A 22624-nucleotide genomic window follows, 5' to 3' on the forward strand; every position below is an offset into this window, starting at 1 on the left:
TTTGACACAAAGGAGAGAGAAAAATAAAGGAGTAAAATATATTATTCTGGTTTGGCATAGCGCTACAATGCCATCTTACATGTAAGATGGCATTGTAGTACTATGCCATAAAAACTTGGCATTTACCCGTTTAGCCATTCAATTGTTGAGCATATTTTGGGCCTTTACATTTAGCATTTGAGCAGCCCACTCTGGATGCTGTTATGGTTTTAAATTTTTGTTTCAAATTTTATAATTTATTAATATTTATAAGTCTAATATGCTAGAATGCAAAAAATGATATAGAAGATTTTTTTCTACACATTATATTAGTTGTTATTGGTTTTAATTTAAACCTACCATTGAAATTACTTCTCCACCTACCAATAACAACTGTAACAATTTGCTACATAGGATTTTTTGTGGACATAATATCTCTCTTTTTTATTAGAGAATTATAAAATTTTGGAAAATAGAAAAAAGAATCCTAAAATAGGGCCGGTACATTGTATCGTTACATTGGAACAACGGAAGACTGAGGCTATTTTGTGGAGTGCCGCTGATTGCGTTTTCCAAAAGGGGTTATGTAGACATTTGACAGTGTTGGGATTTTTCTATTTAGGAGAGAATTTGACAGAGATCCAATATTTTAGACGAGAGTAGGAGAAACTACAGATAGCACACAAAGAAACTGGAAAGTACTCAGATGAATGGCCGATAAGGGTGAAAAGTGAAATATACAAATTTACAATGGTAATGGGCCGGTGCCACCACGAGAGAGCTTCTATTTGTTATAATCATTAACCAATACCAGTGAAGGGGCCTCACAATTTTAGGCTTAACTGGCTTATGAGGCCCAATTTTTTTTTTAAGTCCATTATGTTGTGGATTCGATAAAATAGATAGAGGCATGGTAGAATTGATAGGATCATGTCTGTGCACTATTTCCAATTCAGCCGATCGGGCCTGGGCTTCGTCTACTTTTTTTTTGGGTGGTAATTTTGTCTACTGTTAGATTTCATGTGACATGAAGAATATATATTTCGGTTAAGATTAACAAAAAAAAAAAAAACATTTCTAATAACATATATAATATCACATTATTTAAATTTTAAAATAATGTTCAGATTTATAAAATTTAATTTTGGACAATTAAATGGAGAGTATATACCAAACCCTAAACAACAATCTAACCAATACTTCATCATATGAGCACTGCACCAGAAAATGACATTTTTCTTTCCCATTCATTAATTTTTTTTTAAGAAGTACTTATCCGCTATGGCATTTTCCAGCTATACGAGTCACAGGATTTCAGAGAGAGAGGGTGGAGAGAAAAAAGAACCAAAAAAAAAAAAAAAAAATCTAGTCAAGTTTTACATCTAATCTCCTAAGCCATACAGAGTGTAAAATCATATGAAAAACATCAAATCTTTTAGGTGGCTGGTTCAACATAAAATGCCTCCTCACAACCCTTAACCCCTCCTTAAGCCTCCTATACTTCTCTTCCGGAACTGCCCTCAACACATTCTTCAGTCTAGGGATATCCAACACATCAACCTGAATCGAAAATTCCTCCCACTTCAATACATCACTGAAGGGCAACACATAATTCTGTGACAAAATCACAGGCACACATTCAGCATAAATGGCTTCCACAATTCTTGGGCTGGCCACTTCATGCCCACTAGGGCATAGACAGAACTTAGACTGAAGCATAAAGGAGTCGTAGTCTAAGTCTTTGGAAAGGTACTCATAGACACGCAGAACATTATCACGGTTTTTCCAATGGTTTAGTAATATGGGTCGGATCGGGCCGTGGATTCCGCCGGCAAAGAAAGCAAGATAGGGACGTGAGGCATTTTCCGGTGGGGGAGTGAGTAGTTTGGGGGATACATTGCCACCATAGAGGTGTATTTCTGGGAGGCTAACGTCTTTTTGGGGGTTGAAACCTTCGGAGGTGTTGGCATTGCAAAGGACTCGGATGGATGTGTTGTAGAGGAAAGGGTTACCCTTTGATGCATGGGGACCCTGCAATTTTTGGAAATGGTTAGTTGCTTCATTTAATTTCTTTGTAAACCAAGAAGATACAACCTTCCAAGAAGTATTTTTGATTTCTATTTAAATTCAAATACTGTACATGCTTGTGTTAACCAATACAATAGAATTATCTTTCTTAAAGATAATTAAATTCAATCAAGCCATGTGTTTCAATTGTGAAATAGTACAAAGAATAGGAACTAAATTTAGGATCCTATTAGTGGGTGTTTTTATTTACTTTTTTGCATGAAGTCAAACAACTTTCAACTTAAAGTTATATTTTTATTAGTCTTTTTTTTCTTTCTGTTTCTTACTCAATATGACACGATCTTTTAAAAGTCTATTTTTATTAGTTATTTTTCTTCTATTTCTTACTCAATATGGCATCCTTTTAAAGCTTCCTTAAAATGCAAAAAAAGACACCATTAACAAAAGCCAAACTATATCTAAAAAGTTGGCCAAGCTTGGCATTCCACTTGTGAAAATCATGAAGACATTAGGGACAGACAGTGACATACACACAAAGCCGCAAACAGTACTATTAGTGGTGTCAGAAACAGCAGAATCCTAATTCCTAGGGACAAAATTGAAGGACCAAGAAAACGAAAAGGAGAGAAAGGCAAGGTAGAAAGGAACTTACCCAATCATGACAAGCAAGCATGAAGTGGTCAGCACCATGGGTTCTATTCCAAAAGGGGTACTTGGTAGAAACGAGTCTGACATAATCAGAGACAAACCGCCTTAGTGGGGCTATGTCGTTAGAGAGAGGTGTGTAAAGGTATCTGACCATCCAAGTCACGCTGAAGGGCATGAAGTGAACATGGGCCCTTTGTGGATCCTTGGTCCTGAACCTCTTAGCCACGGCTCCTTGCTCCATCTCATGGATGAACCTCCCTTCCACGCTATAGATGTCTTTGCATGGTCCATCGTGGGCTATCGGTGGCTCGCCTTCTGTGTACATGTGCACTTTGAATCTTCTCTCCATCTCCATGTAGCTCCTGTCATTTTTGAAATTCATCAAGGGTAAACATGTAAATCTCCGTATCTTTCAATTTTCTACATGATGATCATGCATGATGGGCGTTTGAGTGATTTGGCATTTGGCTACTGCGACACTACTCTTTTTTTTAGCTGAAATACTGCGACACTACTCTAGTAGCTAGAATTGAAGGTTGTGAAAAACCCCGAAAGTCATATAATAACCTTCTAGCTAGCTTGTGTTTCAGGGTTAATCATTATATGTTACATCAATGTAATCAATAGTCTCTCATAAAAAAAAAAAAGTGTAATCAATAGTCTGTATATATATATTTGTATATATATATATATATATATATTTTTTTTTTTGAGAAAGAATAGTCATTGTATATTAAATCATAGTTCTGTTCTGTTCTATTCCTATCAAAGAAAAAAGAAAATCATAGTTCAGCGTCTAAAACTTGTTAATCAACTGCATGCATGATAATAATAAATAATGGTTTAATGATAATGATAATAATGGCTACGACAAGTAAAAAACCGTTAAGAATTGTGATGGTTTAAAATGATTTTTTTTTTTTAATAAACAAAATATCCAAACAGTATTAATAATCAAGAGTTAGACAATATTTACAGAATAAGAAAATCATGCAGTGCATAAGGTGCATCATACCTTGCTCTTACATAAAATATGAATTTCATGTGCAGATTTATGTGTGGAGTAGTGATGTATACGAGTGCACTAAATAATTTCAGAGAGAAATTATGAGCTGAAACTTAATTTTATTATAGGGAATTAATTGACAAAAACTTTGTTGGTCCCGAACAAAGTGAGGTTGAGCACTTAATTTTCAAGTAAGAGAGTATCAGATGGGTCAAATTGAGTAAAAAGGTACACTATTGACTATTGTACTGTACTTAATTCATCTTATTTAGCACACTAGCTAGCCAGGTAATTAACAGTTAACAGATGGATTAATTGGTGATTTCAGTTTCACATATATCTTTGATGGTTCCAGCTCATCTATGCAAATTAATCAACTTGTACAAATGTGGAAGCATCAGATACTATTAAAATAAAATAATGCCATGATTAGATTTAGACACAATTAAAAACAATGCTAGCTTTCCCTCTACAGGCAGTTGCAAATCAAAATTTCAATTCAAATGCTTCTACAACTTTCAGATAAACTTGCAAAGTAAGGATTTGGTTACAACTGTTGTCTCATCCCTATATTTTATCCTAATTCCAATACCAATGATTAAGATTTTATTTCATTTATTAACCGTTTTATATTTATTTATTATGTTAAATTTTTTTGGGGCTTGCTTGCATGCGTGGTCCAATACCAACAGAGTAACCGTAAGAGAAGTGGGATATTAATTTGACTTTAGAGCATTGATAAAAGAGTAAAAGAAAAGGTATGGGCACATATGAAGTATCCATTACATTACAATAAGTAGAAAAGCCCCGCTTTTCCAATAACTATGATCTGTGAAACGGTGAAAGGAATTGATCGAGTGAGTGCGCACTTCACACACCTTAATTAGCTAGCTAGCGTTTATGTCAAGAAATTCTCTCATAATAAAAGCCCATACCCAAACCACTTATCAAAATAAATTAACGGTGACTTAGAAGCAAAGCAGTTTTTCAAAACTTTCGACGCTTTAAATTCTACCTTTTCATTATATACTATATAATTATACCATTAGATATATATATATTTTTAAAATTTTTAAATCTATGTTTGAAAAATTAAATAAAACAAAAGAAAGAAAGAAAGGCTTACTGGTAAAAAGCGGAGGGGTTGCGATAAACACGACCGGAGGGGACGAAATCGGTGGCGTTGAGGGACATTGCAGAGCGGTTGCGCCTTGAAGCTGCGGTGGCTCTTCGAATCGAAGCTCGTGCTCGCGCTAATCCTAGTTCAAGCTCTTTCTCTCTGCTCAGTTTCGCTTGCTTTCTAATTATTCTCTGTATTTATTCACTAGAGGTGTGACATGATCGTGAGTGGTGGTGAGCTTTTGCTGTAACTCAAGCAAAGGAACTGAGTACTCGGAGGACTTGGAGTTAGCGTCGAACGTTCTCATGAGCTCACAGAAATGGCTTGAGAGAATCATAACGACGAAGATTGAAGCCACGCACAGCGACGATAGTAAACGAAGTGAATATCCATGGCAACTTATTATTCTCATTTCTCACACTTCTCAAAGTGTAGTGTTACTGTTTGGTTGCTCTGATTTTGTTTTCCCGAGAAAAAAAATGGAAATGGAGGGAGAAAAAGAGAGAGATAGAAAACGAGATAAAACGGTTTGGAAAAGTGCAATGATCACAGCTCACTACTTTTTTTTTTTTTATTTGAGAAAGATCACAGCTCACTACTTGAAGACGAAAAGTGAGAAGCTACTGAGTAAGAAATTACGGATTTGACCCTCATGTGCTAACTAATAAGTTCGCAACTTAAACGCGTCGTGGCTAGAAGTTGTGTTTTGTTTGGGCTTTTCTCTAACTTCTTTTCCCGCCAGATAGCTGTTGCTATTTCCCCACTTTTTTTTTTGGGGCAAGTTCTATAAAAAGAGACAACAAAATAAGTCTATCAAAGAAAAGCAAAATTCAGGAGAGAGAGAGAGAGAGATTTGGCTCTTCTAAAGATCTATTTAGGTACCAATTACCATATCTCTTCATTTCCACCATAGGTGCTCTTTTGGTATCAAAGAATAAAATGATTATAAAAAGACTTACCATGTGTACAGGCCATAATAAATAAACATGATAAATGATATACAATCATTTCCAAGTTTTATACACTACAGCTTAGTATTAATGTGAAGGTTTCTTTTACTGCTCAAATAGGTCTCAAATGTAATTTATGCAGGTAGATTTTAATTAATTTTAAAAATCCATAGAAACTCGTAGATAGGGACGGACCCAGGTGTAGGGCAAAGGGGGCCCGGGCCCCCCCTGGGTCCAAAAAAAAAAATTTTTAGTATGTAAAATAAAAAAAAAACAGGTTTGGAGCTCTTGGTTTTTAGCTTGGGCCCCCCTTGATTTTTAGCTCAGGCCCCCCAGCCAGTTAGCTCAAGAGTTTTCAAAAGCCCATGAAAACCTTTAAAAAAAAATTGTATAAATCTATTTATAATAATAATAATAATAATATAATATATAATAATGTGGTTTATATTAGAATATTAGATTATCTATTTATATCTGATAATAGTAGGAGGACTAATAATTTTTTAATTGTTTGATTTGATCTAATTGCACTTAAATAGTAATTTGCACCTCATTGTTCACACTTTTTTTAACAAAAATTATTGTATAAATCTTCAAAATTTCATACCTATTAATCAATTTTTTATCCTAAATGCTGAAACATTAGATGTAACTTCTTAGAAAAGCTCTAAAATGTAAAAAGATAAGTTCAAACCTATTAACCTAAGCACAAATAATTTAGTACAGTGAAAAAAATGTAGGCACAAGTTTACTTAAAGTTAGTTTGTGAAATAAAGTAATTTAATTTTGGCCATAATTTGGGCCAAATTAACTTGAGTTTTTTGCATTTTGAGCCAATGTAGGCTTAACCTATTAACACAATGTAGGCATAACTAACTTGCTTCTCCTAAGAAAATTTCCTGGCTCCGCCAGTGACTATATGGATGTGTGTTTGATTTTTTTTTTTTTTTTCGCTTATCTCCGGCCCCCCCTAGCTTGAAATCCTGCGTCCGTCCCTGCTCGTAGAGGGTCTATATTATAAGAATTTTAAATTTAAAAAGGTGGACATTAATGAAATCCAAGATTTATTATATATGCATTTGTCCCTTTATTTTTAAAATTACTAACCTAAAATTTAAGTCAATCATTTTTTAATCTAAGTTTTAGTAAACTCTCTGAGACACATCAAGTCTTTAAATACGAGATTTGAGATTCAATCTCCACCTATACCAGCAAAATCAATTGGTATCTTGGTCTAATGATTAAAAACAATTATTAGGATTAGCCATATGTTGAAAATATCTCTTTAAAAAAAAAAAATCATCTCAAATAAATGTTACATGGTAGTCCTTAAAAGTGAAATTGGTTGAATTAAGTTAGTGGTGGTTACAAAAAATTACTGGGATAGTACTTTTCTTAAAAGAGAAAATAGTTTAAGATCAACATTAACTATATGCAAATGTTTGTGATTTCAATTTTCAAATTAAAAGTTCACCTCAATTGAATCCAAGCACTATGCTTTTTGTGCAGGCTGCAGTCATTACACTCCATGCATACATGTGAGATCGATGGAAGTGGAGGATCTATGGCCATTACACTGAATATGAGTGAGACGTATAATAGGGTGAAATAGGTTAATCATAAAGAAGTTGGGTTTTCAACATATCTAAATCGATTGAGCTATATTTTGTCTAACTTATCATATTCCTTATTGATCAAGGGAGTGTCGAAGAACTACATCATTCCGACAGCAGGACTTCGACAAGAAGATACATTGTCCTCATATTTGTTTCTACCTTGTTTTGAAGTGCTCACCTCTTTGATCCAAATGGCTAAAATGGATAGTCTTGTTAGAGGAGTAGAGTTAACTTCTTGTAGATGATAACTTGTTGTTTAGTAGAGTTAAGATAGCAGATTGTGAATGATTTTATATCCAAATTCAAGTTGGCTTCTTGTAACCCATCTTGATCGAGTTCAAAGGGGGTTGTTAAAGTGCAAGTTAGAATAGCCTATAAATAGGCTCAAGCTCATTACTTGTACAATTAATACTCATCTTACTTACATATTACTCATAATTACTTTTGAGTGTGAGTTGTGACTATAAAAATTCTTTTTACACAAACTTGTGACACAATTGAATAATATACAATTATTAACAAATTATGCCTAAAATACTGATAATTGTTTGGAAGAGCTACGGTTAGACATACAAGTGTCTTTTGCTGGTATTAATTGTTTGAAGATCTAAAGTTTTTTTTTTTGATAAATTCAATAGTTACTTACAATGAGGAGGGAGATTCTGGATGTCTTTGTAGGAAATATTTGAAGGCTCTTGGTGTTTAAGGATCAAAAGCTGAATTCAGTTTACAAATGACATGATTTATGTCAATACTTTAGTGTTAAAATGACTGCAAAATCTATTTTCCAATATGCAATATTATTATAGCTTATGTAAGATTGAACTGGAAAACCAAAAAATTGAATGGGTAACAGGGTATGCAGAGTATTTGAACTATTGATTATAGTAGTCTGATTTTAGCAGTTGGCTTATATTAATTTGTTTGTACGTATCCTTCGTATTAAAAAAATTGGTGTTATTTTACTAGTTATGTTTTGATAGACACTATAGCTGCATTTCTCTTTCTTTCTCTTAAGGTGTGTTATTTGGAGGTAAAATAGGGTGGATGAAAAACTTTAGAGAGAAAATGAGAAGGAAAATTTTTTGTAGTGTGTTTGGTTAAGTGGGGAGGAAGGAAAATAAATGGTGAGACCCATGTGTTTTCTTCCCGGATCCACTGAAAAGTTTTCTCCAAAAAATAAAGAGAAAACTGAAGGAAGAAATTAGACATCATTTTTAAACAAAAATGCCCTCTTCTTCACACTTTTTTTTTCTTCCTCCGGATGTTGCTTCTCCTACTTTTTTTTTACTTCCTCCTGCACGTTGCTTCTTCTGCTTCTTTTTTTTTTTTTAATTGGACAGGCTTGTCCAGTGCTCATATTCTTTTCTTTTTTTTTTTTTTTTTTTTTTTTTTTTTTTTTTTTGTCTTTTGTGTTTTCTTCTGCTTCTTTCTTTTTTTAATTGGGCAGGCTTGTCCAGTGCTCATGTTCTTTTTTTTTTTGGCTTTCTTTTGTGTTTTATTTTTTATTTTTTAGATGTGATTTTTTTTTTGGAAATACTTTATATTTTTTTAATAAGATTTTTTTTAGTTGTTTATCACTTTTTTGGTTTTAATTAGACATCATTTTTTAAGACTTTCTAAGTATTTGGATTTTGTTGGATGAGAATGGTCTTTAAAAAGTAGATTAGCAAAAGCTAAGAGGCTGTTTGGTAAGATTATTTAAATATAGTTTTTTTTTTGTTTTGCAATCCAAAAATGGTGGGTCTCACACCTAAATTTATAGTTTGGCTAATATTTTCTAAATACAATTTTCAAAAAACTATATTCTATTTACCTGATTTAAAATATGATTTTGAAAACGGCTTAGAGAGTGTTTTTAGGATACAAAAAATATTTTTAATGACATAGTTATAAATAAATTGAAAACAGTGGACCCCACATATTTGTCCAAACTCTTTTATTTCTTAAAGTTAGGAGTTTATCTTTATCACAAAAAGAATTCTCACACTTAAATTTGAAACTTACCATTAAAAAAGAATGATGAGCTCTATTCCTTTATCATTATCTACAAAAAAAAAAAAATGATCTACAGATGTTACACGTTACTTTTTGTAAATCTCAAAAATAGAAATGGTCTCCCAAACAATTATTTTTGTTTTTAGTATTTTGAAATTGTTTTTAAAAGTGGGAGCCAAACACGTAAAATATAAAAATTACACCCTCCGTTCCACTTTTTTGTCCTCTATTTCATTTTGAGATATTCCAAAATATTGTCATGTTTTTAAAAATAAAAGTTATTAATTTACTAATATTCCTATTATACTCCTATTAATTTACTAATTCAATTTTTGATAAATTTTTTTAAGGGTAGTTTTGAAAATTTATACATTTTTAAAAGGTAGACAAGACAATAAATGATGTTTCTTTAAAAAAATTTGACTTTTCAAATATGGCAAAAAAAGTGGGACGGATGGAGTATTATTTGAAAACTAGTTTCAATTTCAATTTTTTGGAAATTGTTTTCATACTATTTTGAAAATAAAAACAAAAATCCTCCTACCAGACCCTAATTATGTTAAAACACATGACTATATATGGATCCCATCACACCTTGAATAATGCAGCATGTTTCCATTGCCTGCGTTTATATAGTATCATAAAAATTTGCTTTTACATGCTGTTTAATCAGAATGAGAGAATCCGGCATGGTGTGTATTAAAAATACATGGCATTATATAAGATGTGGCATGAAATATATTTGATGCTTATGCTTTGGAAGAATTTTTATTCTAGTTGATGAAAAGAAATCTTGAGACCATTTCAATGGAGGATATGATTTCATGGAAGTATACAACCTTAATTATTGAAGCATTATACAATGGCAGCCTTATGTTTAGCCTCCTGAGCCACACTGAATGCATCACCATGTGCAATAAATCATATGTTTAGCGGCCTATTGATCACAAAATGTCGATGCACCTGGATAACCCGCTTTCGCTTCTCTAAAAACTCATCCTTCGAAATTCCTTGCAAAATTTCTTGATTTCTGGTATCTTTGCAACTGGAATTTGAATAGAAAATTGGCTCCAATCAAGAACATCACTAAATGGTGGCACATAACCATCGGATATTAGCACGGGGACACATTCTGCAAATATAGACTCAACAACTCTAGGGCTTGCAACTTCATACCCACTAGGGCACAGGCAAAACTTGCTTTTACCCATGAACTCGAAGTAATTTAATTTTGAGGGAGATACTCATGCACTTGGATATCCGGGTCATTGTCTTTCCAGTACCTAAGTAGTATTTTCCTTACAAACCCGTGCTCGCGACCGGCGAAAAAGGCTAAAATTGAACGATTGTTTAGGGGCTGGCTGAAGCTTGGAGGATTCAGGTTTTCAGATGCAATTTTAACTTCAGGTAAGGAGGCATCTCTCGCTGGATCGAAGCCTTCAGTTGTGTGGCATTGCATAGAACTCTAATGAAGTGTTTGTAAAACTTACGTCATCAAATGAAATTTTTGGTCCCTGAGATATCACAAGGAGGAATATAGTTAGTGTTATATCTTAAACAATTATTATAATTACACATTAAGCAGAAGCATTCCTAAAGAAACTCTAAATGGTAGAGTGAAAAATAAAATTAACAAAGTTATTGCACAAGTTTGTGTAGCATGGACACATAGACAATACATCAAGCATTTTACTCTTTAAGAATTGTGTAATTTTTAATGATATCTTTTTCCTATTCAAACTTCTTAAAGAAAATCCAATGAATGCATGGCTTATATGACTCCCTCCAATGTAAAGCAGAAAATGAATACCATACCCAGTCATGCAAGAAACCATAAAATGGTCAGCTCCATCGCTTCTGTTCCAATACGGGTGTTTCTTTGATATGACTTCCACGTAGTCCTTGACAAACTTTTGTAGAGGTTTACGAGTATATATGATGCGAGGCTTGTACACGAATTCAATGATATTGGTAATACTAACGGGAATATAAAATGCAGTAGCCTCATTCGGGTCCTTAGCTAAAAAAGGACTCTCCCACTTTCCAATTCATCCATGAATTGCCCTTCAGTTGAGTATATGCTGGTCATTGGCCCCTGTGAAAAATGGGCAACTCTCCTTCCTTGTATGGCCATACTTTGAACCGTTTCAACATCTCTGCAAAGCTCCTGATCATATGCATCAATTATTATTATTATTATTTTTTGTTGAATGAAAAAAGAGAGTCTCTAGCGTAGACTCATCGAATTCATGTCACGAAACGGCAATGAGTAATACCACGTGTAACACTAGGGTCTTATTGAACTATCACTCAAACCACTCAACAATTAAAGCAATTCAAAAACTCCTACTATCAAATCATATCCTTATGGTGGTAATTAGAGATCAATTGTTAATATCGTTGATACAGTACAATGCATATTACTTTAATAAATCAATAGTTAGATACACAACTTTTTCATAATTATTGAGGTACAATACAGTTGTTATTAATGATAGTCCTATATGGAAAAGGTATTGCATTAATCATAATCTACTACTATTTTTTGAGAAACATAATCTACCACTTTAATGTTATGAAAAACATTGTAAAATTTTTTGTCTATAATATTATTGATTAGGATTAAACATTAAATGTTAAGTGTAGCTATTTTTTGGCTAAGATTGTAATTGTAAATTTCTTATTATAAAATTGATAATTTTTTTAATATTTTCCATTTTGTAAAATAAATTTAGGAATTTTCTCAATCTAAATGGTCCATTGTTCGAGAACTTCAAGATGCAATCTTACGATTTCACAAGCTATAGAGACACATGCAATAACAATTACTTTAGTTTTGTATCATTTTCAGGAAAATTTAAGAGTTTGTAGTAAGGGAGTCAACACTGTACTGGAGGTTGTATCGGTTTGGCCAGCGGTACGATATATTTCGAATACCGGTTAATACCAGTGTACTGTTTCGGGTTTACTGCTATTTATATATATATATATATATATGTATGTATGTATGTGTGTGTGTGTGTGTGTGTGTGTGTGTGTTATAATAAATATAAAAGTTTACCATAAAATATTTCCTCAATTCAGAACTAATTATTCATGGTTTTAAACTTTAGTATCAATTAAAAGGAAGAAATAAAAAATAGAAAGCTTAAAAGTTACCATTGTATACTAAGAAAACAAATAATACTAATAAGTTAATGTAAATAAATTACCATTTTGTTCTAACAAAAATTCAAAATTACAAAACTAAAAAAAAACTTTTTTCTATACCGGCCGGTACACCTGATACCGGCTGGTATTGCTCGAAATTGGCCGGTATGACTAGTACATGACCGGTACGGCTGGTATTTAAACCAGTACGAAACATTGATGTTTTGATACTGGTATATATATCGGTACGGTACATATCGACCGGTATGACTGGTACTGGTACAATTTGATTACCTTGGTTTGTAGGAGAACTCTAACCGAAAATCAGGATTGCTTGAATGTTCTGCAAGCTAACTGACCATCATCAAGGGTTAATCATTAAAGATCTGGCAGGAGATCGTCGATCTTAAGGTCAATTAAAACACATCTACGTATAAAACAATCTTAATGGTTGTGACAATTCTAGGTACATAAAGAACTTCTCCACAAAGTGAGAATATAATTTATGAATTAAACCATCCCTGTCAGTTACAAGTACATACACCGCCAAAAAATTGTAGGTTAAGAAAAATAGGCTTAGAGTTCTCAGCTAAGTACCAAAAAAAATCAATCCCAAGTTAATTGAGGGTCATGCTGGCCACTAGCTATGATTAATAATGCTGCACTCCTTCTAGTTAAGGTTCTTAAATACTCATGGTGATTTAGCCAAAAAAAAAAAAAAAAACTTTCAGCAAAAAAAAAAAAAAAAACTCATGGTGATTTTTTTATTAAAAAAAAAACTAAAATTACATGTTATTTTACAAATTATTAATGTGGTGTGTGATGATTAGTAAGTAAAAAAGTAATACTAATGATATACTAGAGTAGAATTTATCACATTAATAATTTATAAAAATATTATAAAATATTTTTTTTTTGGTAGAATATTATAAAATAGTTTGTAATCTTAACATTGCATTTTTTTTTTCTAAAGTACTAATGAGTGATTCTATTCCTACTCACTCGAGACCGTCTAATAATTGGAATCTTGGAAAACAACAATAACAAGAAAGTCACTGCATATCTCCTCGGCTTGAGAGAGAGAGAGAGAGATGATTTGTAGTTTGAAAATCAATTATTGTTGGGTTTATAATCTTTTTCATAATTTTCTTAACTGCTTTCGATAGTCAACTGCTTTAATGTGAAAGTGATATTATTTTTATCACAACGTGACATTTTAATTATTGTGAAAAATTAAAAAAAAAAGTGAAATTTGATAATTCTTGTACATTACGCAACAACTCAAAAGTCAAGTGATAAGGGGTGGCAGGGAATTTCATGTCACTAACCAATGCCATAAAGATATCATAAGATGAATAAAATAGGGAGAAAATCTTAACTGATGAAAGGCATAAGGATTTATGTAGATGGATCCTCTTGGAACAAACTCATCCTCAGTGTTCGATCTATAGCTTCGTGATCGAGCTGCCTCCTTTATCGCCCTTCGAGCTCTTGCCAGTCCTTTTTCTATTCTCCAAGAATAACTCATTTCATACAACTGTAAATTATAAATAAAAACAAAATAATTGAAACTAGTCTAAGGTAGTAAGAATATCTTCTTCATTTATTGTTTTGTTTGTAACTTGAAAGAAAAAAGGTAATTTTAACTGAAACGAATGGGACCATCAATATTTTCACTCAAAAAACAAAACTGATGTAATTTAAGTACTGAAGAGGGAATGACAACAAAAGGATCGAGATCTTTGACAATTTGTTTTTCCCATTAGAACCCAAATGTTATGTTTTTTTCACTGCAAAAGTTGTATCACTTACGGTAGTTAAACCAGTGCCATTTTTGCTTTCATTGAAGAAATGATCTTTTGTGTGACTTGGAAGCGAAGAGATTGAGACTTGGGGGTTTTCGTGGGAAAGTGCAAAGAAAAAACAAGGAGAGGTAAAGAAGAGGATGAGAAAGAGAGAAGGGTACATGAAGAATGGGGTGGTGTAATTCCAGTCACCCATGTCAGTTAGTGTTGCATTTTCACTGCATAGAGTGCTTTCTTGTTTCTTTTAATATTTAGTTCATATTTTCCTTCTCTTCCTTCTTTTAGTGACGTGATAAGGATTTTGTGAGATAATAATGGTGGTAAAAGGACTAGTGAGTGTCAATCCTTTACGAACTCTATCTGATAGTAGGTTTGTGTGGGAATATAAAGATAAAGTTGTTTTAGTTACATGTGCTTAGCACATTTTATGAATTTCGGTTTTATTTTTTTATTTTTTATTATTTTTAATTTATTTTTATTAATTAGGCTAAAGTACCAATTGAAAAATAAAAAATTAGGCTACAATGCACAAAAAGTTAATTTCAATGTCTTTGGATTTTACCCTTAATGTTTTAGAATTTTGATTTTTATCTCCTAACGTTATGATCCATTTTGATTAGCACCCTTCGTCCATTTTTTTTGCTCATGTGTTCATTAAGTGATAGCTAAGCCTGCCACATGCACTAATTTACCCAATTAAATCATAACATGTGAATTTTATTATTACATGTAATTAAATAACTTAAAAAAAATCTAATAAATAAAATAAATATTTTAAATTATAAAAATTCCAATAACTAGAATAATTTTTTTTTTCTTTTTACAATATTAAGGAGTAAAATTTCAATGACCCCATATTTTGGGAGTGTGGTTTACATTTTAGCCATTTTATTAAATTTTGAATATTACTAAGCTTTCCTCCAGGCTTTGGATTGACTGTATGCTTACCATGGAATGTTCTGTCTCCTTTTTTGTGTTAACTATATTGGCATTGTTTTAGTGATTGGATTCCCATCAGATAACAATAGATGGTTTTTCACAATAAATTCGGATACACATTATGTTCTTGATAAACTGGTAGGTAGTTACACATTTTTAATTTGTTTAGCAAGTCAGAAAAGGATTTGACCATATGAGGAAATCAGGAAAAGTTTTCCAACTTTTTTTTTTTTGAGGGGGAAAAGTTTTCCGACTTTATTGTATAAAAATACATTTTTTCCCCTTAACAATATCTTTAATTCTTTTGAAAGTAATGCTACAAGCACAAAATTTTTTTACAATATTTTTATAAACTATTAAGGTAGTAAATTTTTATTGGTCTACATCTGAACCCACCACTCACATCACTTTTTTACATAACAATAATCATTAACCACATAAGCAATTCATAAAAATGTTTGTAACTCTAATATTTTCATCCTTTTAGAGGCTATAAAATTTTTTATAAATCTAAAATTTAAAACAAAATATACAAGCCTAGAAAAATTAGCCCATTAACAAAAATTACCAATAAGCAAAAAAAAAAAAAAAAAAAATTAAGCCTAATCAACTAATTTTACCCAAAACAAACAACCTAGCAATTTAAAAAATTTTAAACAAAATAATTTTTCATTACCTTCTTTAATTCTTATAAATTATTCCATTCTTGCTTAATATATTAGAATGGAACCACCATATATAAGGTCAATGTGCAGGTCATTAGGATTTTCATCGTTTCCCTCAACTTCTCATAAGATTCATAGCTCCTAATTAATAACATAAGTACAAGACAAACCAGCGTGATCTAATCTACACAGTTGAATTCCGAGGCAAGAAAAAATTTAATTTATTTTGGAAGAATAATGACGATATATCATTTTCGGAAAAGGGAAAAACTCTTGTACATTAATTGTGTGTTACACACTTGAGTTTTTATAACTAAAAACGTGAATATAAAAACACAACGTCTGTGTAACAGTGTGTGAAATAGATACACCCTTTTGGGGAAATATTCTGCTATTGAGTGCAAACGTGATTCGTACATGATATGGTCATTGTTTTTTTTTTTTTTTTTTTTTTTTTCTTCCTAGATATATTAAATAGTTGAGGAAGAGAAGTTTAAACCCTGAATAACTTTGTTAAGAACACTAAAATGAGCCAATTGAGCTACAATTGTGGTTTTAGTTTCGTGATTCTAAAACATGTGAGCCATTATCAATCCATATATAAATAAGTTTTCATAATTGTTTGATTAATTTTGGTAATGGTATGGAATGTGATGTAAACCAAAATAATTAAAAAATACGCTCAGAGTCTTGTAACTTAATTAACACTTCTCCATGCAGTGCTTGAGGATATAAAGAGGAAATTTTCAAACTGCGAAATTAGCAACATATTGTAACTATCTCAATTTAATATATATATATATATATATATAACTTAGTCGATTCAAGGTGATTAGACACTTGAACTTGTGGTTAACGGGATTAATTCTCTATTTCTTTCTCCTTATTTATTCAACTTATATAAATAAACAATACTAAGATGAGATAACTTTATCAACAAATTCTCATTTTTTGGAACAAATTATAATTCCTAAGAGCATTCACATCAGCTCTTGTAAATTTTCTATCTATTTTACACGAAAAAACCTACTTTTTCTATTTTACACATCCACATTTACAATACACTCACATCAGTTTATTTATTTTACACATTTATTCAATAAAATATTCATTATTTTACAATTTTTTATTATTCACTCCCTCACTGCCCCTTTCTCTCACAGACCCACAGCCACCATCACCACCATCATTAGAAACCAAAAGCCATTAGCTCACACAGATCAACCAAAATCAACATCAAATCAACCCCGATCTTCACCCAAAATCAAAGAAAAATCAACATCAGATCAACCAACTCCGATCAACCCACACAAACAAAAATCAACGCCGATCAAAATGCCATCGTCTCCACACCTCCACACATACCCAGATCAACCCACAACCTAAATCAACCTAGACCAAACAAACCCACACAAAACAAGACCAACCCACACCATAAACTCAGATTAAACCACCATCGAGACCTCCCTACGTTGCCGCCATCGATCATCGACCCAAACCCACAATGCCACCATCGAGACCACGCCACACACCATGCGTTGATCTCGCCACGTTGTGACCCATAGCGCCGATCTCACCATGCTGTGAACTTCGGTGGCATGCTTTGAATGAGAGAGAGAGATGTGAGAGAGGGAGAGAGAACTGAGGATGAAAGGATGGAGGAGAGAAAGAGAGAGCGCAACGTCTGAGAAAGAGGGAGGTGAGAGTCAGTTAGAGAGGAGAGAGAAAAAACTATTAAAAACTAAATACACAAGCTACAGTGCTCGTGTAAATTTACACAGGTACCGTAGCTCGTTGATAATTTTACACAAGTTTACTTGATTTTAAAATGATTGATATAAAATGTTTTTTGTTCAAAATGTGTAAAAGTAATCAAAATGTGTATTTTACACATTTATAAAAGAGCTTATATGAATGTTCTAAAATAAATGAATCAATTTGAATAACAGTAGTTATCAATAAAATAAAATTTCCTAAAACTAGGAAAACCGTACTGTAGTAGTAACAATAGCGGTAACTCGGTAAAAAAAAATAGTGGTAAAAAAGGTAACTAATGAGGCAACAGGCAAGGGTGTGCATTTACTAGTGTCTAGGTTTTTTGTTTTTGTTTATAAGAATCGCAGTCTTCTATGTTGATTATCTCCCAGACTTCTGTCAAATACAAATAAAGTACTCGTCAAAAAAAAAAAGTAACAGCTGAGTCAAGCCAACCCGCCGTTTCGCTCTCTTGAGCCGATCCAAGAAGCCAAGCCGCCGCCGCCTTCTTTACGTAACAGTTCCAAGTTCCGACTCCAAGTCCCTCGTTTCTCAAAAAAAAAAAAAAAAAAAAACTCCAATTTTCTCTCTCTCCTCCTTCTTTTGAAAAACCTTTATTTTATCTGTCTCATTATTTTTCCCTCACTTTCTCTTCTACAAGCAGGAAGCTATTGTTTTCCGGAAAAGCTCCAAGTTCATGCAACCAGAAATCATCGAAATCCCGCCCCGGTTTTCTCGGTCCTCCAACATGCGCAAACAAAAACAGGTTCGAAAACAATGCATTTTTTTTTCCTTTCACAAGAGTAAGATTCTTGCTCTCAATCAAATGGTTTTAATTTTTCCACGCCTATGCATTACTTAGTTTATCAAAACATAAATTTTAGCTTTTTTATAAATGGATTTTTAACTATTAGGAATTTAGGATTGCTATTGATCATACTGTTATGATTGAGAAAAAGTTTTAAGCTAGCTTATTTTAAAAAAGCTAATACTAGCTAGTTTATTTGTTAAAAAAAAAAAAAAAAAAAAACTGAAACAAAAAGTAAAATACTTTTAGGTTTTATTTGTAAAAAAACTGATGCAGTAAGAGAAAAATGAAAAGAAATGACTTTTAGGTTTTTGCCAAACTCACAGTGTTAGTCTCAAAAGAAGTTTCGGTGATATATAAAAAACATGTTTCCATTAGTTTCAGCTTTTACTTTTAGTTTTTATGTACATTATTTTAAAATTTTCGGTTTTTTTTTTTTTTTTTTTTTTTTTTTCATATTTTCAATTTTTAAAAAAATGTTAATATACTCTAGCACATTTTTAATAATAAAATTTCAGTAAAAATTTAAATTAATTGTTCCTAAATAGACACATAATATACTGTATAAAATCTTTGTATAAAATAAAAAGTATTTTGAGATGCAGATGGATTTCCTTTCGCTGCTAAAGTGATCATTGTTTGTGTTTTACTATTATGCCGCATTAATTTTATGATTAGTTGTTGAATCCTACACAATGTTAAAACATTGAACTGGTCAATCAATTTTGAGCAGCAAAGGGTGGGCACTGAAAATTCATTGAATTGTTAACCACCATTCTTTTGTTGAATCCTACACAATGTTTCTATGGAAACACCACCCTCTTAGTAGCTTCTTCTTTCTTTCTTTTTTTTCTTTTTTTTTAATGCCAAAACCATGGAATTCTGTAATTTCTACTGTGTTTTGTGTTCGTTGTGTCGTTAAAAGCAAACTAGCTTGTAGCCATAGAGGCTGTATCAGTACATATTACAGCCCAGACCAGTGAGGTCATACAACAATTTCCAGAGATCCAAAATAAGAAATAAGTCTTACGAATTAAAATGATGGAGAATGGAGATTTGTGATGATAAGAGCATGAATTGAATCTTTTGAGAATTTTATTTCTAACATGCTGGCATATATAGATTTTGCATAAAATGTGTTTGAACACCTTGGAGAAGGCTCAGAACATTCTTACCAACTCAAACATATTGATGTTTATTCTATAAAATTGCATCTAATGTTAAAAACTTAAAATTTTCTTCTTGAATATGTTTTGTCCTGCTCAAATGTATGGTTCTTCCTTTTTCTTTTTGTCGTTCCTTGCTTGACTTTCATTCTTTTTTTTCTTGATGAACAATTTTGGGATATGGTTAAATAAAACAAAATTAAGTTTGAACTCAAGAGTCAAGAGTACTTGACCCTCCATCCTATTATATCGTGGGAAGAAGATGTGCCATTTGAGTTAAGAATTCATTGGCTTCTTTGATTGTTATATATATATATAATTTCATTTCTGCTTAATTAAAGCATTTCTCTCTCTCTCTCTCTCTCTCTCTCTCTCTAGGTCATTATGCATGATGTGATTGATGTGGACAAAGAGGAAGATTCTGATGATGTAATGTTCATTGATGAAAAAGTTCACAAAAGTAAAAAAGGGAAGGAAAAACAAGATGTATCCGATGGCTGTGGTGGTCATCAGGCTAAGGTTTGTGATTTTAAATATGTTTTAGTTGCTGATTCGTAATTTATATAAAAACAATAAACATCTAAGGTAACTATACCGTTTATGATTCTTTGCTGCCTTCATTTTTTACACCCTTTATCAGGGAGATTTGGCTAAATATCATTTTGGTGCTAGTGTGGAAAGGTTTGGATCAGTGAATTGGGGTGGGGGGGGTGGTTGAGTGTTCTATTTGTTAAATGATCCAATATACTCTCGAATGTTAAACACAGTAAATTAAATATATTTCAAGTACCTATCAAAAAAATTATAAATATTTCGAGTAATAGAGTCAAATAAGGAATATGATATATTTTAAACACCTAAATTTTAAGTTATATTCAAAATTTAAGACACCATACAAACTCCACATTCCCCACCTTCTATATTTGATAATTACTTCTAATTAATTTTAGTTTGAGCTAAAAAAGGACAACTTTTATTTATTTTATTTTATTAATAATTGGGAGATCTGTTAACAAAACTTTGGTTCAATTAAAAGTTTGAATGATAATTGAGTCAAAGCAAAAAAATAAATTCTTATAACTCAACTAGTTGGCATATCTTCCCGCATTTTTAAAGGATACATTTAGGGTTCAAATCCTCCACCCTCTAATTATTGAATTATATAAAAGAAAAAAAAAGATTTGTTGACACGCTACTTTGCTTCAAAATATTACTATAACAAGAAAAAAAAATTGCTTCAAATTATATGTGACTTAAAGAGACTTTTACTTTCAAAAAATTAGAAACATATTATTTTGAGATGTATGTAATCACTTATGACTCTGATTTGAGTAGTTAAATGTAGACCATAGATTGTATATGAATTTAAAACCAATTATATTAAGATCATCTAAAGTTCCTATGGTACTCTACTATATAAGGTTCTTTAAATTTTAACAATTGATTTTATAATAAATGGTCCATATTATTACATGTTGGCTTTCTACTAACAAAACTCTTAAAATAATAATTTTTTTCTTTTTTTCTTTTTAATTCCTTAAAAAAATCCAGATTGATTGAAGGAAAAAAAAATCCCCATCCCCTCCATCTTGTTAGTCTTAACAAACCATGAAACTGCCAATAACACCCTTCAATCAACACCCACAGCCAAGCTTACATCAAAACTTACCCTAATAAATCCATGAAACACACGATTCTAAGACCCATAGCCTATGAAGCACGGGTGTGTTTCGGGATTCGGGTGTGGGTACGGGTGCGGGTGCGGGACTCTGTAATTTTTGAAAAAGGTGGGTGTGGGTGCGGCGGGACTCGGCGATTAAAAAATTATTAAAAATATTTTTATTTATATTTTTAATATATTGCTAAGCATACTTTTTCACATCATATAAACATATACCAAATTTAAGAGTAATAGTAGATAATAACTAAAACATGATGTTCATAAATTAAATACAACCCACAAGATTGAAACTAAAAGTCTAAAATATTCCATGATGTTTGGAAATTAGAATACAACTCACAAGTTTGAAACTAAAACAAAATAAAAGATAATCAACAAGACAATCAAACACCAACATCATCATCCTCAAGATCAATTGCTTCACTTCGAACTTCACTTTCACTAGTAGTAGCACTAGTGCTAGCATTCCCAATAACCACGGCCTCCAACTCTGGCTCATCTAGTGTAAGGGTTGCATTCTCAAGAATTCCTGCTCCATGTATGTCGCTCTCATTCCAAGAGTCTCCAGCAATATCCAACATCTTTGTTGCTGTATGTATGTCCTCCTCATTGCGCCTTGACAAGAGTCAAAGATTAAAATGCACATATACCAAATCCCCAGCACGTGCATGAGTCATTTTGTTTCTTTTTAAGGAATGAATGAATTTGTATGTGCTCCAATTCCTCTCAGCGCATTAAGATGAACAAGGTTGTCCAAGAAGTTTAAGGGCAAGAGTTTGAAGAGTTGGAAATGAGGAGCCATGGTATTGCCACCAAATCAAAGATTGTAAGGTCTACCTATCTGTCAAGGCTTCTGGTGAAGGAAACCTCCCTCTTGAAAATGTAGCAAACTCATACTTCACCACCGGCTTTAATTCATTCTCATCTTGAAAGTATCGATCCAAACACTTGCTCCTTTCCATAGAAATTTCATGATCCCGGTGTGGAGGGATGCGTTTTAGATTCTCCAAAAGCCATTCAATGGAGTAATACCTAGTTAAAGATTAAAAAACAAATATAGATGAAACGTGGGTTTTACTAGAAGGGTGAACTAAGGAAAATAGAAAATAAATGTACTTACTTAGGATTTAAGGAATGAGCCAAGCAATGTAGTGACATACAATTTTTAGTCCATCGATCAATAAGTATATCATACACCACACCCCAAAATGAGCTATACTGATATTCTTCCAAGCCTTTGTGTCGATATATTACTGCCTTCACATTCTCTATCATTGAATCCTACATCTCATACACAAGATGAAGACAAG

At 32.2% G+C, this 22624-nt stretch overlaps 2 protein-coding genes across 2 annotated transcripts; both read right to left on the reverse strand.

Annotated features, from left to right (window-relative positions):
- Nucleotides 1–1196: 1196 nt before the first annotated feature.
- LOC111984291 (probable glycosyltransferase At5g25310) lies at nucleotides 1197–4971 on the reverse strand. Its single transcript, XM_024015912.2, has 3 exons — nucleotides 4788–4971; nucleotides 2660–3017; nucleotides 1197–2010 (listed from the first exon to the last, which is right to left on the reverse strand). The coding sequence occupies exons 1-3, from the start codon at nucleotides 4853–4855 to the stop codon at nucleotides 1345–1347; spliced, it is 1092 nt and encodes a 363-aa protein (XP_023871680.1). The 5' UTR covers nucleotides 4856–4971; the 3' UTR covers nucleotides 1197–1344.
- A 5147-nt stretch (nucleotides 4972–10118) lies between these two features.
- LOC136068326 (probable glycosyltransferase At5g11130) lies at nucleotides 10119–14496 on the reverse strand. Its single transcript, XM_065775353.1, is given in 12 exon segments — nucleotides 10119–10272; nucleotides 10274–10364; nucleotides 10367–10573; nucleotides 10576–10794; nucleotides 10797–10835; nucleotides 10838–10859; nucleotides 11161–11168; nucleotides 11171–11383; nucleotides 11386–11442; nucleotides 11445–11512; nucleotides 13875–14032; nucleotides 14308–14496. Coding segments are annotated over 12 exon segments (1425 nt in total).
- Nucleotides 14497–22624: the final 8128 nt, after the last annotated feature.

The sequence above is a fragment of the Quercus suber genome, unplaced genomic scaffold (genome assembly GCF_002906115.3).
Source record: "Quercus suber isolate HL8 unplaced genomic scaffold, Cork oak 2.0 scaffold_110, whole genome shotgun sequence".
Lineage (NCBI taxonomy): Eukaryota > Viridiplantae > Streptophyta > Magnoliopsida > Fagales > Fagaceae > Quercus > Quercus suber.

Coding starts and splice junctions, on each gene's coding strand:
- LOC111984291 (XM_024015912.2), bottom strand. CDS start 4,855: ATGTCCCTCAACGCCACCGATTTCGTCCCCTCCGGTCGTGTTTATCGC. Junction 3,018..4,787: donor AACCCCTCCGCTTTTTACCA/GTAAGCCTTTCT, acceptor CAAAAATGACAG/GAGCTACATGGAGATGGAGA. Junction 2,011..2,659: donor TGCTTGCTTGTCATGATTGG/GTAAGTTCCTTT, acceptor CAAAAATTGCAG/GGTCCCCATGCATCAAAGGG.